General features: G+C 52.1%; 1 protein-coding gene and 1 long non-coding RNA gene across 3 annotated transcripts in view; both read right to left on the bottom strand.

The window, feature by feature from the left end:
* The window catches only part of LOC102553495 (uncharacterized), a 113172-nt gene that overhangs the window by 34228 nt on the left and 65137 nt on the right, over positions 1-13807 (bottom strand). The window lies entirely within an intron of this gene.
* On the bottom strand, positions 1338-5352 carry Sox1 (SRY-box transcription factor 1). The gene is given in 1 exon segment (NM_001402540.1): positions 1338-5352. A coding segment is annotated over 1 exon segment (1179 nt). The 5' UTR covers positions 4523-5352; the 3' UTR covers positions 1338-3343.

The raw sequence follows: 13807 nt of genomic DNA on the forward strand, positions 1-13807 counted from the left end.
GAGGGCTTCTCGAATAGACTGGAATTTTCCGGAGACAGAGCTCCGCAGTGCCCAGTCTTTGTCGGGGGGGGGGGGGATGAAATGCGTGAATATGAGTGTTATTCTTCTCCCACACGCATGATTTTAATAGACCTATCAGTCACATCCCGACACATCTGCAGATCAGGCGCGCTGCGCCCGCAACTCCTTTAAAAAAAAATTAATTCGTTTCATCTGCCTACTAGTGGGGTTTGAGGGAGGGTGTCAAAGCCTCAGTGGCAACAATAAAAAAGGGACCAGTGAGCTTTTCTTTTCTTTTTTCTTTTTTTTTTAAAGTGAGCAAAGAAAGGAGAAGAGGAGAGAGGGAGGGAGGAGGACAAGGGGGCGGGGGTGGGGTGGGGGAGAGGATGACCATAAGGCAAGCCACCCTGCTTAGTTTGCCCGAGAGTTTAGAAGCCACCCAGGCACTCTACAGGAAGTTATGTAAACTTTATCCATGCTTCCCAATGATCCCTCCCCATCTCCACACAGATTTTAAACAATATCGCACTAATAGAAAGAAAACACTGCCCGTACTTTGGAACTGAGTTATCCTGTAATCACGGCCATAAAGAACCCCACTTGAACAAAAGTGTGCATTGCTCCGTTAGGTACTGAATTTATCCTTGAGTTGGGCTCTAAGTAAGGCCTAGGAGAAAATTCTCTCCACTTATTTAAACTGCACAGAGTCTGCCCAGATCTGGCCTCAATCTTGAGAGAAACACCACCACCACCAACCCCCACCCCCTGTCCGTATTGTTTTCAAATTAAGTCATTCAAGAATTTCTCCGTGTCTTTCACATCACTAGAACCCAAAGGAAGGTGGCTTGAAGGACTGGCACAAAGAATTCCTGCTTACAGGGTGGAGCTCCAGTAGGGAACACAAAACTATGAAGGTCTTGGGTATGTGTGGGGGGGCACGAGAGGGCTGAGCTGTCTGGTGCTAACAAGATGACTAACTTTATGTGACGTGCTTCACTTAAAGTGGGCCATAACTCCTCTATGGCAGTGAACCCCGGCTTAGTTGCCCAAAGCCAAGGCACATAGAGGAACCCCAGAAGCCCGGGCATAGCAGAGGTGAGTGTGATCACCCTTGATTCCCACTAAAGAAAGAACCCGGTGTTGTTGGGGTCAGTCGGCAAAAGTGCTTCTGTTTCAAGGAGGAGGTGGGTTGGACCCTAAGTACTCTCTAGAATCTCCCTGAGGCTACCTGGACACGTCTGCCTAGCCGGCCTCAGAGTGTGGCTCCCCTCATGGACTCTCAGGCAAGCAAAGCAGTTCTAGAAACAGAGCAAAACCCTAAAAGAAAAACAAAGGGGAAAAAAGGGGGGGTTGTTCTTTTACTACCTCATCAGAAAGCAGTGGGCGTCATTCTTGAATCTCTTTCAATCACTTTAAGGAATGATGGGTTTAAGCAAAATCATAAAAAAAGGACTTTAAAAAAATCACACGTGTCACTTGTAATGTTAGCATTTATACTGAAAGATAGTCTCCAATGTAGGCTGAGCCCAGGTTTTACTGAATTGATAGATTAAGTCCACTTTTAACGGCCAGTCCACATTCATTCCAAGAAAAGAAATTGGGGGGAAAATGAGGGGAAAGGATGCTGAAAATATAGTATGGTTCCCCATCTGGACGTAAAGAAAATTTCCTTCAAAAATAGAATGTCATTCTAATGTTGTGATTGATTTTAAAACATATTTGCTACAGTGTAACTTTTAAATGCAATATTTAATGCTGTCAGGTTACTTGAAGACAAAGTTTTACAGGAAACTTTAAATTCCGGGGGGGGGGGGACCTGCAATATACCAATAAACACCTAGAAAAAATATAATTAAAAATATTTAAAGCATCAAACAACCTCAAGGTCTGGTCAGGAATGATAAACACGGGCACTTTGTGTTTACATCCCCAGCGACCTGCATCTCGGTTCACACAGGAGAGGGGGTGGTGGGTGTACGTAAGAAAATCGGTAAAATTATTTTCCCAGAGAGGAAGAGCGGGAGGGCTGGGATAAGACCTGGGTGAGAGACTCTGGCGGTGCCGGCTGGGTTAGGATTGCTTTTTTGAACCGCAGGAAGATCATTTCACTTACAATTTCAATTACAAAGAAATCAAAGGCACGCTGTCTTGGCGTCGGTGGTTGTCCCTATCCTTGGCCTTGTCTCACTACTGAGCACTGTCCTTTCTCCTTCCAAGACCAAACTGCCTCAAAACTGCTACAGTGAGTGAAGGGCAGAGACACTGGAAAGAAATGCAAAAATATGCAGGGGGGGCAGTTAAAATGCTAAACCATTAGGAAGTATTTTGTAACTACTTCCCTTCTGTGTCAACTTCAATTCTACAAAATAATCTATGGAGTTTAGATTTCTCTTTCCCCACAGACTAAAGCCACGGAAACGCTGCCCTCTGCTTGGCGGGGACTTCCTTACTCTTGGACCATCCTGATAATTTCTCCTCCAACAGATTTCTAATTGTATTTTGAACTAAAAAAAAAAACAAACATGCATATAAAATTAGCACGTTTCGATTTCGTAGGGAAACCGGCTATTCTCTCTTCAATGTATTGATTCAAATTTGATGCATTTTGGGGGGGGGATCTCTCTTTGTTTTTCGTTTTTAGATGAAAGACTTGTAGGCTATGTACATCCGACTCCTCTCCCGTCCCATATCGCAACGCCTAAAATAAAAATGTCACAACTCCTTTACAAGAAATAATACAAAACAAAACAAAAAAATTGCAAATGCTCGGATACAGAGTTTTACAAAACCCAGAATATAACCCCACCGTCTGAGAGGGCATTGCGGTATAAATTAACCAACCAACCCAAAAGAGCCGTAATAGCTACAAAAAACTCGTAAGTGGTTGGATCTGCCTTACTAGATTTATAACAAGTGAGAAGGGCTCGAGGTCCGTCCCTCAGCCTCAGGCAGAAGAGCCGGCGGGAAGCAAACCCCGGAAAAAGTTACAGAGCCGGCGGTCATACAAAAGTTGGCATCGCCTCGCTGGGTTTTTGTCTTTTGTCCTCCCGAGCCGAGAAAACGCTGTGTGCCTCCTCTGCGGACGATAAATACTGTACAAAAGGTCTCGTGAAAACACGGAAGTTCAGTCTAAGAGGCCAGTCTGGTGTCAGCGCCTCAGAGTCCCGGGAAAGGTGAGGGGGGCAGATGTCACCTGGCGCTCGGCTCTCCAGAGCGGTCTTTTTCACTAGAGCGCGGAGACATCTGTACAAACTGGGGCTCTGGAGGCTGGGGAACAGGCCTCACGCTCTTCGTCGCCGGGGCGCCGGCCTTGAGCCGCAGTGTCCCCGGCGTCCCCGCGGCGCTAGATGTGCGTCAGGGGCACCGTGCCGTTGACGCCCGCGCCCGCGCCCTGGTAGTGCTGTGGCAGCGAGTGCAGCCGGCTTTGGGCCGCGGCAGCCGCAGCCGCCGCCGGGTCGCCACCCTCGCCGGCCGGCAGGTACATGCTGATCATCTCGCGCAGGTCCCCGGGGCACGGCGCCCGCGAGTGAGCCGGAGCCGGCGGACTGCCGCTCGGCTCGGACTTGACCAGAGAACCGAGGGCGCCCAGGGCACCCGACGACGCGGCCGCCGCAGCCGCCGCGGCCGCCACCGCCGAGTTCTGGTGCGCGCCGCCCGCAGCGGCGGCGGCGGCTGCCGCGGCACCGTAAGGGATGCCGCCGTAGCCCGAAGGCGACGCGCTCATGTAGCCCTGAGAGTTGGAGATGGGGCTGTACTGCAGCGCGCCCATGTCGTAGCGGTGCATGGGCTGCGGGTTGTGAGGATGCGCGTGCGGATGGTGCGGGTGCGGGTGCGCCGGGTGCGCGTGCGGGTGCGCGCCGCCCGCGCCTGGGTGCTGCCCGTAGGCCAGCTGTGCCTCCTGCATCATGGCCGCGGCCGCAGCCGCCGCGGCCACCGAGCCGGGGTAGGCGCCGTTAGCCCAGCCGTTGACATGCGCGTAGCCTCCTCCCGCCGCGCCGCCCGGGCTCTCCAGGCGCTGGCCCACGGCCGCCGCCCCGACGCCCACGCCCACGCCCATGGCCACCGCCGCGCCGCCGCCACCTGCTCCGGCCGCCAGCAGCCCGCCGGCCAGCGAGTACTTGTCCTTCTTGAGCAGCGTCTTGGTCTTGCGGCGCGGCCGGTACTTGTAATCCGGGTGCTCCTTCATGTGCAGCGCGCGCAGTCTCTTGGCCTCGTCGATGAACGGCCGCTTCTCGGCCTCGGACATGACCTTCCACTCGGCCCCCAGGCGCTTGCTGATTTCTGAGTTGTGCATCTTGGGGTTTTCCTGGGCCATCTTGCGCCGCTGTCCGCGGGACCACACCATGAAGGCGTTCATGGGCCGCTTGACCCGATCCTGGTTGGCCTTGGTGCCCCCGCCGCCGCCGCCGCCGCCCCCGCCCCCGCCGCCGCCCCCGCCCGCCCCGGCCGGGCCCGAGAGGTTCGTGGGCGCCTGGGCGCCGCCGGGCGAGTGCAGGTCGGTCTCCATCATCATGCTGTACATCTGGGCGGCTAGCGGGTTCACCGGTACCGCAAAGAGAGGGCCTGGAGCATAGACGGCCGGGTGGGGGTGGGTGGGTGGGGAGAGGATCAGCCCAGAGAGACTGGGGGGTGGGGTGGGTGCCTAGCAGAGAGAAGGGGGTTGGGTGGAGGCCACAACAAAAAAGAGGCAAAAGCACACGCACTTAGCGCGGGTCCAGCTCGCAGGTGGAAAGTTTCTCCGGGTGCACAAACCACTTGCCAAAGAGGCCGATGGCCAGGATGATTGCCGTCGCCGCTGCCGCAGTCCGGTCGCTCAAGGCTGAGCTGTGCAAACAGGTGCAGTCGTGGCCAAGTTAAGGCTTCACTTTCTGGGTCTGAAGCGGTGCCGCTGGGCCCGACGCGGGGTTCGCTGCCTCCTCTTGGCGACTGGAAGACTCCTTCCTGTGCTGGCTTCCTTGGCGGCTTCCAACTCTGGGGCCGCAACTTCTAGCAAGGCGGTGCGCCGCGTGCGCTGGGCATGTGCTGGTCCCAGGTGCCTGGGGGGAGCCAGGCGCTGAGGGGGACTCGGAGGGGGGTTCGGAGGGGGCGATCGCTGTGCAGCCAGTGAGGGGGTTAGGGACAGCGGTGGGAGTGCCAACGCGAGCAGAGAGCCAGAGAGCGGGGCCGCTGTGCCCAGGACAAGCTGTCCGCTGCCTGCCCGGGGCCGTGCGCTCGGAGCGGAGGCGCACGCGGGGCCGGTGGCGCGGGGGGCCCAGCAGCCATACGCCGGGCCCGGGCTGCCATTAAATGAGCGCGCCGCGGCCAATGGGAGCTGGCGGCGGCGGTGATTTGCATGGCGCGCTGGCGAGTGACGTGGGGAGGGAGTAGATACACTGGGCGCGGGCGGCGGAGCAAGGAGGTGGAGGAGGAGAGAGGAGGGGGGAGCAAGGGCAGGAAGGAGGGGGAAAAGGGGGCGCGGGGGGGCGGGGTCACAGCTACATTGCTTCCTGAGCGCGCGCGCGCGGTGGCGACGGCGGCGAACCCGGAGCTCGCCCCCTTCGCCTCTCCCCGCCCGCGCGCTCCGAATGATTAACGATTGGGTTGAAAACCAAGAGGAAGAAAGAATCGCTGTCCGGGGAGGCGGGCGGGGGGGGGGATACAGCCCCGGGTCGTGTTTAAATGCGCTCATTGGAGACCCAGCTCCTCCTCTGTCCCCAGCCAGCCAACTCTGGCCCGCTGGGAAGGGGAAAGTTGGAGATAGAGGCCTGACTTTGCGCTCAGCTCAGCCAGAGTGCAGAATAACAGCGGTGCGGGGGAGATCCTCCCAGGGGGAGCTTGGGCCTAAAGTACCTCTGCTGGGTTTCAGGCCAAGCGGGGCCGTTCAGTCTCTCCCACCCCCTGCGCTCAGTGCATTCTCAGAGCCTGCAAAGGTCTTTACAGATTCGGGATCTGTAATTCGGGTCTCCGTGGCAGGAGGTGCGGCCGTTTTTGTGTGGTGCAGTGCGCCCAGCTCCATTATCTACTCTGAACTTTCGTGGTGGGGGGTGTCTTTTACTAGAGCGGAGTATAGTCAGGTGGTCATCCCAATTTACTCTTTATCCTCTTGAATTTCTGCGAAGGTCAAAATCGAGATCTATCTGGAATCTAGTTACTCCGACAGCCAAAAAAGTTTGTTGAAACAGCAAAAGAAAAACCTACCTAGCCTATGCTTTTCTCAAGCGATTCTCCCAGGAACTGTTTGCCAAAGGATCTCGAAAACCGTGTAAAGTCGGGGTTGGAGGGGGTGGTTTGCGGGTGCTGAAAGGGAATTGAAAAGTGGTGCTTCCTGGTCGGGTGACAGGGCCGCCTTTTGTTTTGCGTTGTTGTTGTTTTTGTTTCTTCCTACGTTGTGAAAAAAGAAAGACCAGTTCTGACCAAGGCACACACAGACAGGCTGTAATCCACGAATCTCAGAGCAAGTGTGATTCTGGGAGGTACAAGAGATTTCCATCCCCACCCTAGGCCACTTGGGGTTAGACCGCCATTTCCAAAAAAAACAAACAAACAAACAAACAAACAAAAAAAACCCAAACAACCCAACCCGGTGGGAAGTTTCTAAGGCTTCTTCCAGAAAGACCCTCAGAGTCTACAAGTTCTTCAGATGTCCTATGGCAGGGTGGGGAGGGGAGGGGATAGAAGGTGAGTTTCTACTTCTAAGATGTAGGTGCCTCCGGAGACTGCTGGTGGGTAAAGCAATGCAAGTCAGATGCCTGCAGACCGCTTCTCCTGTAATCCAGGGCTCTTTTGATGACGGAGATAACCCGGATAATAGCAAGAATACAGGTGTTCCAGTATGTTGGACGTCGGACATGTGACAGTTCTTCCCCCCCCCCCCCCCGTTAACAAAAATATCTGAGGCTGTGAATTTCCTGGCCCCGTTGCTCCCTTGCTATGATTATTACAGGGGGTTATTTTATTTTATTTTTATCCAGGTTGTTACAGCACAGTGCAGCAGCAAATCTATCCCTCTGCCAATTGAGCTTTTATTTCAGGCCATTCAGCACTTACTAGTAAACTCAACAAATAGCATAGAATTATGCTAGAAAGGAAACATCGTTTCATATTTTTGTAAACATCTAGGTTATAAACTTAGTTTTCAGCTACCTTCTTATTTCAGCCATCAAGTTTGTTAAATCTTTTGATTTGTTTCATGAACTACCTACAAATATCAGTTACATTGTAAATGAACAAAAACCGAATAGGACTATTGTTTAAGAATGCCGTAGAACCATTTTCCTTTGATAACTTAGGGGCTGATGGGTGTGCACAGAGATCCACTGTGTTAGGGGAAGTCAGCAAAACTGAAATAAAGGAAACGGTTTACAAATTATAAACTATATTATCCACTTAGCAATTGAAAGATTTCTTTCCTGTGCTTTTCAATTTATATTTTTTTTTAAAAAAACTAAATAGCCAAAGACCCCCTGAAAATGCTTTGTATAAATCAAGCTTGGCACATTATTTTCCATATCAATGGGGCAATTTATTTTATAAACACCCCGCACTCCAGTGAGCTTTGCGGGAATGCTTTATGCTTTGGGGAACTTGGATAGATGACTTTGAAATGGTCTCATTTCTTCCTACCATAGCGCTGAACGTTGTTTCCAAATAGGATGTTACTCTTGTTTTCCAGAACATCTAAATAGTAGGTAAATGGCATCACACTGCATACCAGCACGTTGGTGCTTGTCATTCTGGGAACCACTCTGCAGAAGCAAGTCCAAGACGGTGAAAACCCCACGGGTGCCCACCTGCAGAAGTATGAAATCAGAGATGCAGGTGTAACCTGTTGCCAAGTGACAGAAGATTGGTGGCCTCAGTCTGTGCCAACTAAGCAGTGGTGGGCATGGTGTGCCAGACCTCCTGGTGCCTTCCAACCTGGTATGAGCAGTGAGTCCTGTCAGTGACAACTTCTGGAAGCCTCCCTCCGTTTCTTACTCCTATGCTCACTTTCCCAACAGCTCCTCTCACACACACAAAGAACAGTCTACAGCCAGTTTGAGAAGCACTACTGTGTGCTTCCCAGCTTCTCTCCAACAGCAGCTGGGTGGGGCTGCCTTCCAGCCTAATGCCTTCCTAAAAACTATATTCCTTAGGATTTGAAAACTGTACTGTGTTCAAATAAAACTAGAAAAGTTCAGAACCCAAGGCAAAGGATTAGTTTCACTGTCCACCGACCAATCTTTGTTCTCTTAGCAACTCAGAGATCTCACTGTGCCATTGCTCAGAATGCCAAAGACTGACTTTACAAAGTTTTTATTCAGCCTATGGTAATAATCTTCAAAAATTCAAGCCAGCCCATTGCTAGAGGAAATTAGTGTGTGTGTGTGTGTGTGTGTGTGTGTGTGTGTATGCATGTGTGCTTGTATATGTAAATGCTCATAGATAAATTATCAGGGCATGTTTTTATGAAATTATGTGTCTAAGCTCCTGCACAAAAGTCTTGACTTTCAAATAAACCAAGTCCTGTGTTTAAAACGCCTTCAGCTCGAACCCCTGGCATAGAATAACCAATACTTCACTCCTTTACACACATCTTTGTGCTCATGAGACAGAGAGGTACCCTGGGAACAGAATCTCTTGTCCCTCTTTTTGAAGGCTCTTCACTCACACAAAAAGAACAGTCTACAACCAGTTTGAGAAGCAGTTTGAGTCTCTGAGACAGCCGTGTGTGGATTTTTAAACTCGACATTGCTCTCTCAGGCCCCACACAAGTTGGGTACTTTGAGGTTCTTAAGGACCATGCAAGACTAGAAATTATTTCATATGGGGTCCGGATGTCTGTCCTGATGACAATCTCCTGGCCATGCTCAGAACAAGATTCTCTAAGGGCTGGTGGGGCACTTGGAGGTCAGAGGACACATGGAGGTGCCTCCTGGCAGCTCCCGGGGCAAAGACTTTCTGGCTCTGATGTAACCTTAAAGGGCTGAGGGGATGGTTGAAGAAAAATCCTTAGATAACCGGCAGTTTATGGCGGGACTGTGCAGGGAGAAAGAGTTTAGCATCAGGAGATAAAGAACTTCGGAAGAGGTCTCTGAGGTCATCTCTGCCAACAGGAGGCGCAGATTCAGGGCGGAATGAAGGCAGAGCGCATCCGAGAGGGGCGGACCTGGAGGCTGCCGTTCGTTCGCTGTCCCGGGACCTGCAGTGAGGGCGGCGCACTGGGCCCGAAGCCCCTAGGCCTGTCTGTGAGGACCCTGCTGCGGCGCGGGCCGCGATCGCCGTCTGCTGGCCGCCACCACCCTCTCCGCCCTCACGGAGCCACCTCGGGCTGTCACCTGTGTGGCGGAGGCGCCCCTCGCCCAACTACTGACACCACGGCGTCACTTTAGGGTTGGCGGCCGGCAGTTCGGTGTTTGCTGTTCTGCGCGCGCCTCTGAACCCGGTCTTTAAGTGAGCATCTTTTCTGCTGGGTCGTCTCCAAGCCTTTTCAGTCGATCTCCTGGGGCCCAACCCGGGCTGACTTGGGGAGGGGGTCTTCTCAAATACCAAAGGGACCCAAAGTCAAAGCTGGTTGTGGTTGGTTTGCTGTTGCTGGTTTGTTTAAAAGGGGAAAGAAACAAAACGGATAAAGGGGGAAAGTCGGGGGTGGGGACGAAGAAAGAGAATCACTCGGAAATGAGAACTTTGGATGATCAGTGTATTTACCAGCATCCCTCAGAACCCAGCTCTCCTAAGCCGCTCTCAACTTGAAAGTAAAAACTCTGAGTTTAGAGAGCTGCTTATAACAGCGCCTGTGGGAAAATAAAGTCCTCTCCTCCAGGCTGTCAGGCTCTGGTTCCAGCCGTCCTCGTGGCGACCCGCGCACACCATCGGGAGCTGCACTCACTATGTGTGCGTGCCTGCCTCCCGGCTCTCTGGGTGGAAGCATTCGGAGAATCTCTGGGAGCTTCGAGTAGGGGCTCACCCTGTGAGCAGTACTCACACATATAATTCAAATTTCACAGCTGACCTGCTCTGAAAACCTCAATCAGCTTCTAATTGAAGGGAAAACAAAATATTGCTTCCCTACAGCAGAGCTAACGATTTAATCATTATATCAGACATTATAGCTTTTAATTAGGCTAATGCTGATACTGTATGGAAAGAGATAATTCAACACAGTTCTTGATGAATTCTGTAATTGGGTTAACGGCGGAGCAGTCGGGGGAGAGACGTCAATATTCAAGCTGCGTCTGTAGCCACCAGGTTTATGAATGGAAGAGAGGAGGAAAGCCTGAAACCCAAGGGGGCATCGAGCCTTCTCTTCCCCGGAGCTGCGGGTACTAGGGAAAGAGGCGACTGAGATGCCAGCGAGGCTGGGCCGCCGGCGGATGCCAGGCCTCGCGGGTTTGGAGCCGAGCTCCCGCTTCTGCCGCGTGAAATTTTCTGACAAGAAAGAATTTCAGCAGGCCCTACTTTGGGGGTACACCTGGTCACTAGATTCTGAATCTATCAACTTGGCCCCAACCAATGCCTGCAGGAGGGCTGAGCCTCCAGCAGCTGCTACGTCCTTCCATCCAGTGGCCTCTGAAAAGGCCAGCGCTGCCTGGGCTCCCACCCATCGCGAGTGCCGGCTGGGCGTCCACAGCATCCCTGGCACTCACACTTGGCCGGCCGAGAGTAGCTCTAACCTCCGCGGGTACCCTGGGTGCGCCGGGCGCTGGTGACACCGGAGACTGTCCACACTCTTGTGTCCATGCCGATCGATCGAAAACGGGCAGCGCTAGTGGGTGCCCAGGCTTGTGCCCAATGCCTTGCCCCCCACCCCCACCCAGCACTTGGCTGAGCCGTTACTTGGCCTTGGGCTAAAAGGGAAAATTAACAAATTAGAGGGTGTGGGCCCGCTTCCCTTCCTGCAAAAGAACCGGGAAGCAAAAATCCGTTTGCACTTGCCTGCGAAGCAAATTGTGCCAGGGGCACTAGTGACCCCTCCTCTCGCTTCCCATTCTCTCTGCCAAGTAGGGCCTGGGCTAGAGCCGCTGTTTCAGGGTCAGCTTGCCATCGGGCTCTACCCCATGCCGCATTCTACTTGGGCTGGGCTGGAAATTTCATTCCGACCCTCTTTTGCCGGTAGATTTCTAATACACTCAAAACTTTGTGCTCAAGCCTGGAAGTCAGTATCTGACCCTGCGGGAGGAGAGGGCTCACAGTGAGCCTCGGGTTCTGAGAAGAGACCCAGTCGTCTCTGTAATTTGGTTGCGCTTTTCAGAAAAGCCACGGAAGTTGCTCTTTCTGCAGTCTTAACCCAGATGTTTTCAGGGTGAGATTTTTATGTACTTTAAAATTTTTTCTGCCGCTGTTCTTAAATTTTTCTCTTAGTCTTTGGTTTAACTACATCAGCACAATATTCTCCTTCAAGATAAATATACTGTATTGTGATTCATCCGTGTCTTATTTTGTCAGCAATTACTGCAAAATTAAATGGGTCACTGTGAAAGTTTCATTTACTCAACCCCCCGTAATTAACAGTTTGAATACACCTTTTTTACATTGTGCAAAAGTTGTAATTTTCCAATGCATGTTGTGTCTTCCCGATAAAGAACGCTGGTTAAGTTAGATGTGATCAGAAGGATTCAAAGCTCTCCTCCCAGGGGAGGGGTGTTGGGCTTTCCCCTAAGACCACGGGAAGCTTGTGCACAAGATCAAACTTTTCTGAACGGTTGGGCTTCACAACTGCTCAACTCAAAATCTGCAGAGGCTAAACCTGGGAGGATAGAAAGTGTCTGATTAAGGGACATTCCCAAAGAAACCTTTAACAGCAAGACTCTTTGGGCTAAGCAGCCAAGCCTGCAGTCCCTGCTGCCTGGAGAGTGGAGGGCAAGGTGAACTGAAACACACTAGGGGTGGTAATGGTAACCTTTCCATCCTGCCTGGAACAACGTTTCAGCTCTGTGCCACGGCCCATCAGGCCCAAGGGTGTCCATGACCCGGGGTGTGTGCTAGAAGCCACACTTGGAGTGTGCACCATCCTCTGTCTCACTGTTCATTAGCCCCCCCCCCCAATAGAAAAGGCATCACTCACAAGAGGAGACAAGTCATGAGGAATTTCTATATGAAGAGGAATAAAGTGAAACTAGAGATGCTTTTTGTCCCCTCACAGGCCATCCCAGTTATTGCAAATTAGATTAGCTACACAGGCCGCAATATAAACATGCCGGGAGGTTCACGCCAGTGAAAACCCATCCACTCCAATCTTGCCTTTCATCGGAGCAGCTCACATAAATCACATCTTGTCCTTTAATACACTTCTCAATGAGATTAAAACATCACTCTGACACAATTTCAAGCCCTTTCAGTCATGTGCCTTGCTTTACTTCAGAAAGTAGCTAACGGGAAAAGTAGGTCTGCGAATATCTCAGACTGTGGGAAGGGCTTTACTGCTCTATGAGGGGCTAATGGAGGACCCCTTGGCCCCATTTGAACGCCATTCATCTTCCCCTCGCAGAGATTCAAAGCAGCTGGTCCAGCAGCAGAAATCAGATTTCCCTGGGGAGAGAGGCCTGTTGACTGCCTGTGCACAGAAGCCTTTGGGAGCAGCACAGTCTGGACAGGAGGGTTGAGAGGGATCACAGCCACCTTCCAGGGCTCAGATGCCCTTCGGGACATTTTGGGGAAGGAGGTCCAGAGAAAGGGGGCGGAGAAGAGAGGAGAAGAAATGAGAGGATCGGAGAGGAGAGGAGACAAGAGGGACACACAGAGAAAGACACACAGAGACAAAAGTAGAGAGAGACAGAGATGGAGATAAAGAGAGATAAATGGATGAATAAGACATGTGGGGTTAGCCTTTGAGTACTCACTTAGGAGTGAAGAGAAAAAGAGGCAATTTTTCTATAAAATCGGCTAAGGGCTGGGATTAGCACCTCTTCCCCTTCCCCAGAAATGCCTCATGTCTCCCTCTGGGACAGGGTCAGACATGGAGTCTGGATTTCAGAAGGACAAAGAATCCTAGCAGGCAGCAGGAGAGGTGTGTTTGAACCCCATCTGTTTAACCTCCCAGATATCTGAAGTCGCCCATATATAACTATGAATGCCCAAGCATTTCTGGAAGACAGACTGGACACAGCTCATCCCACCTCCCCTGGGATTCAGGTCAGCCACACAGAGTATAATTCTATCTCTCTAGACCAACTGCAGGCTTGGGTTCATTGCTGGAAGGTGCGGCAGACTGGAAACCCCAGTCCCCGTTTCCAGCCCCTTCCTCAGTCTTTAACTCCCAGGCTTTTGGCTCAATCTCTTTAGTAGGGCCCAGTGGGAAGCCACCTGGTGGCTTTCTGTTCAACTTCACTGAGCACCCAAACATCTCCCATGGGAGTCCTTGTTTAGGCAGTGCCACTCGGCCTGCCTTGCTCTGCCCTAAAACTCTTAGGTGAAGAAACCTGGCAGAGCTCAAGAGAGAGAGAATTCTCTTTCCTCTTTCCTGAGGATCTTGAACTTGACCACAGTCAATATTCACATCCCAGCTCTACTGGGCCTGTGGCCAGTGAGGGTATCTGTGGCCAGCAAGGGTGTTTCCTATCAGGGACACCCACCGGACAAGCCGCGGGAGATAAGACTTATGTGGACCAAGCAGGACTCTTCTCTCCAGCTCCGGCGGGAGGGAAAAGCCTCAGCCCAAGCCACGGAGGAGGAGGCGAGACGAGTGTTCCAGGGGTTCCTCTGAACCTTCTAGGGTGCTATGAATGCAACTCCCAACCCCAGCCTTTCACAAAGGCTCATCCAGAAAGCCGACCCCTTCGCACTGCAGGAAATCAATGGCAGAAAGAAGGCCTTTAATGGGTTAATTGACTGGAGGCCTCTATCGCCTTCA

The sequence above is a fragment of the Rattus norvegicus genome, chromosome 16 (genome assembly GCF_036323735.1).
Source record: "Rattus norvegicus strain BN/NHsdMcwi chromosome 16, GRCr8, whole genome shotgun sequence".
NCBI lineage: Eukaryota > Metazoa > Chordata > Mammalia > Rodentia > Muridae > Rattus > Rattus norvegicus.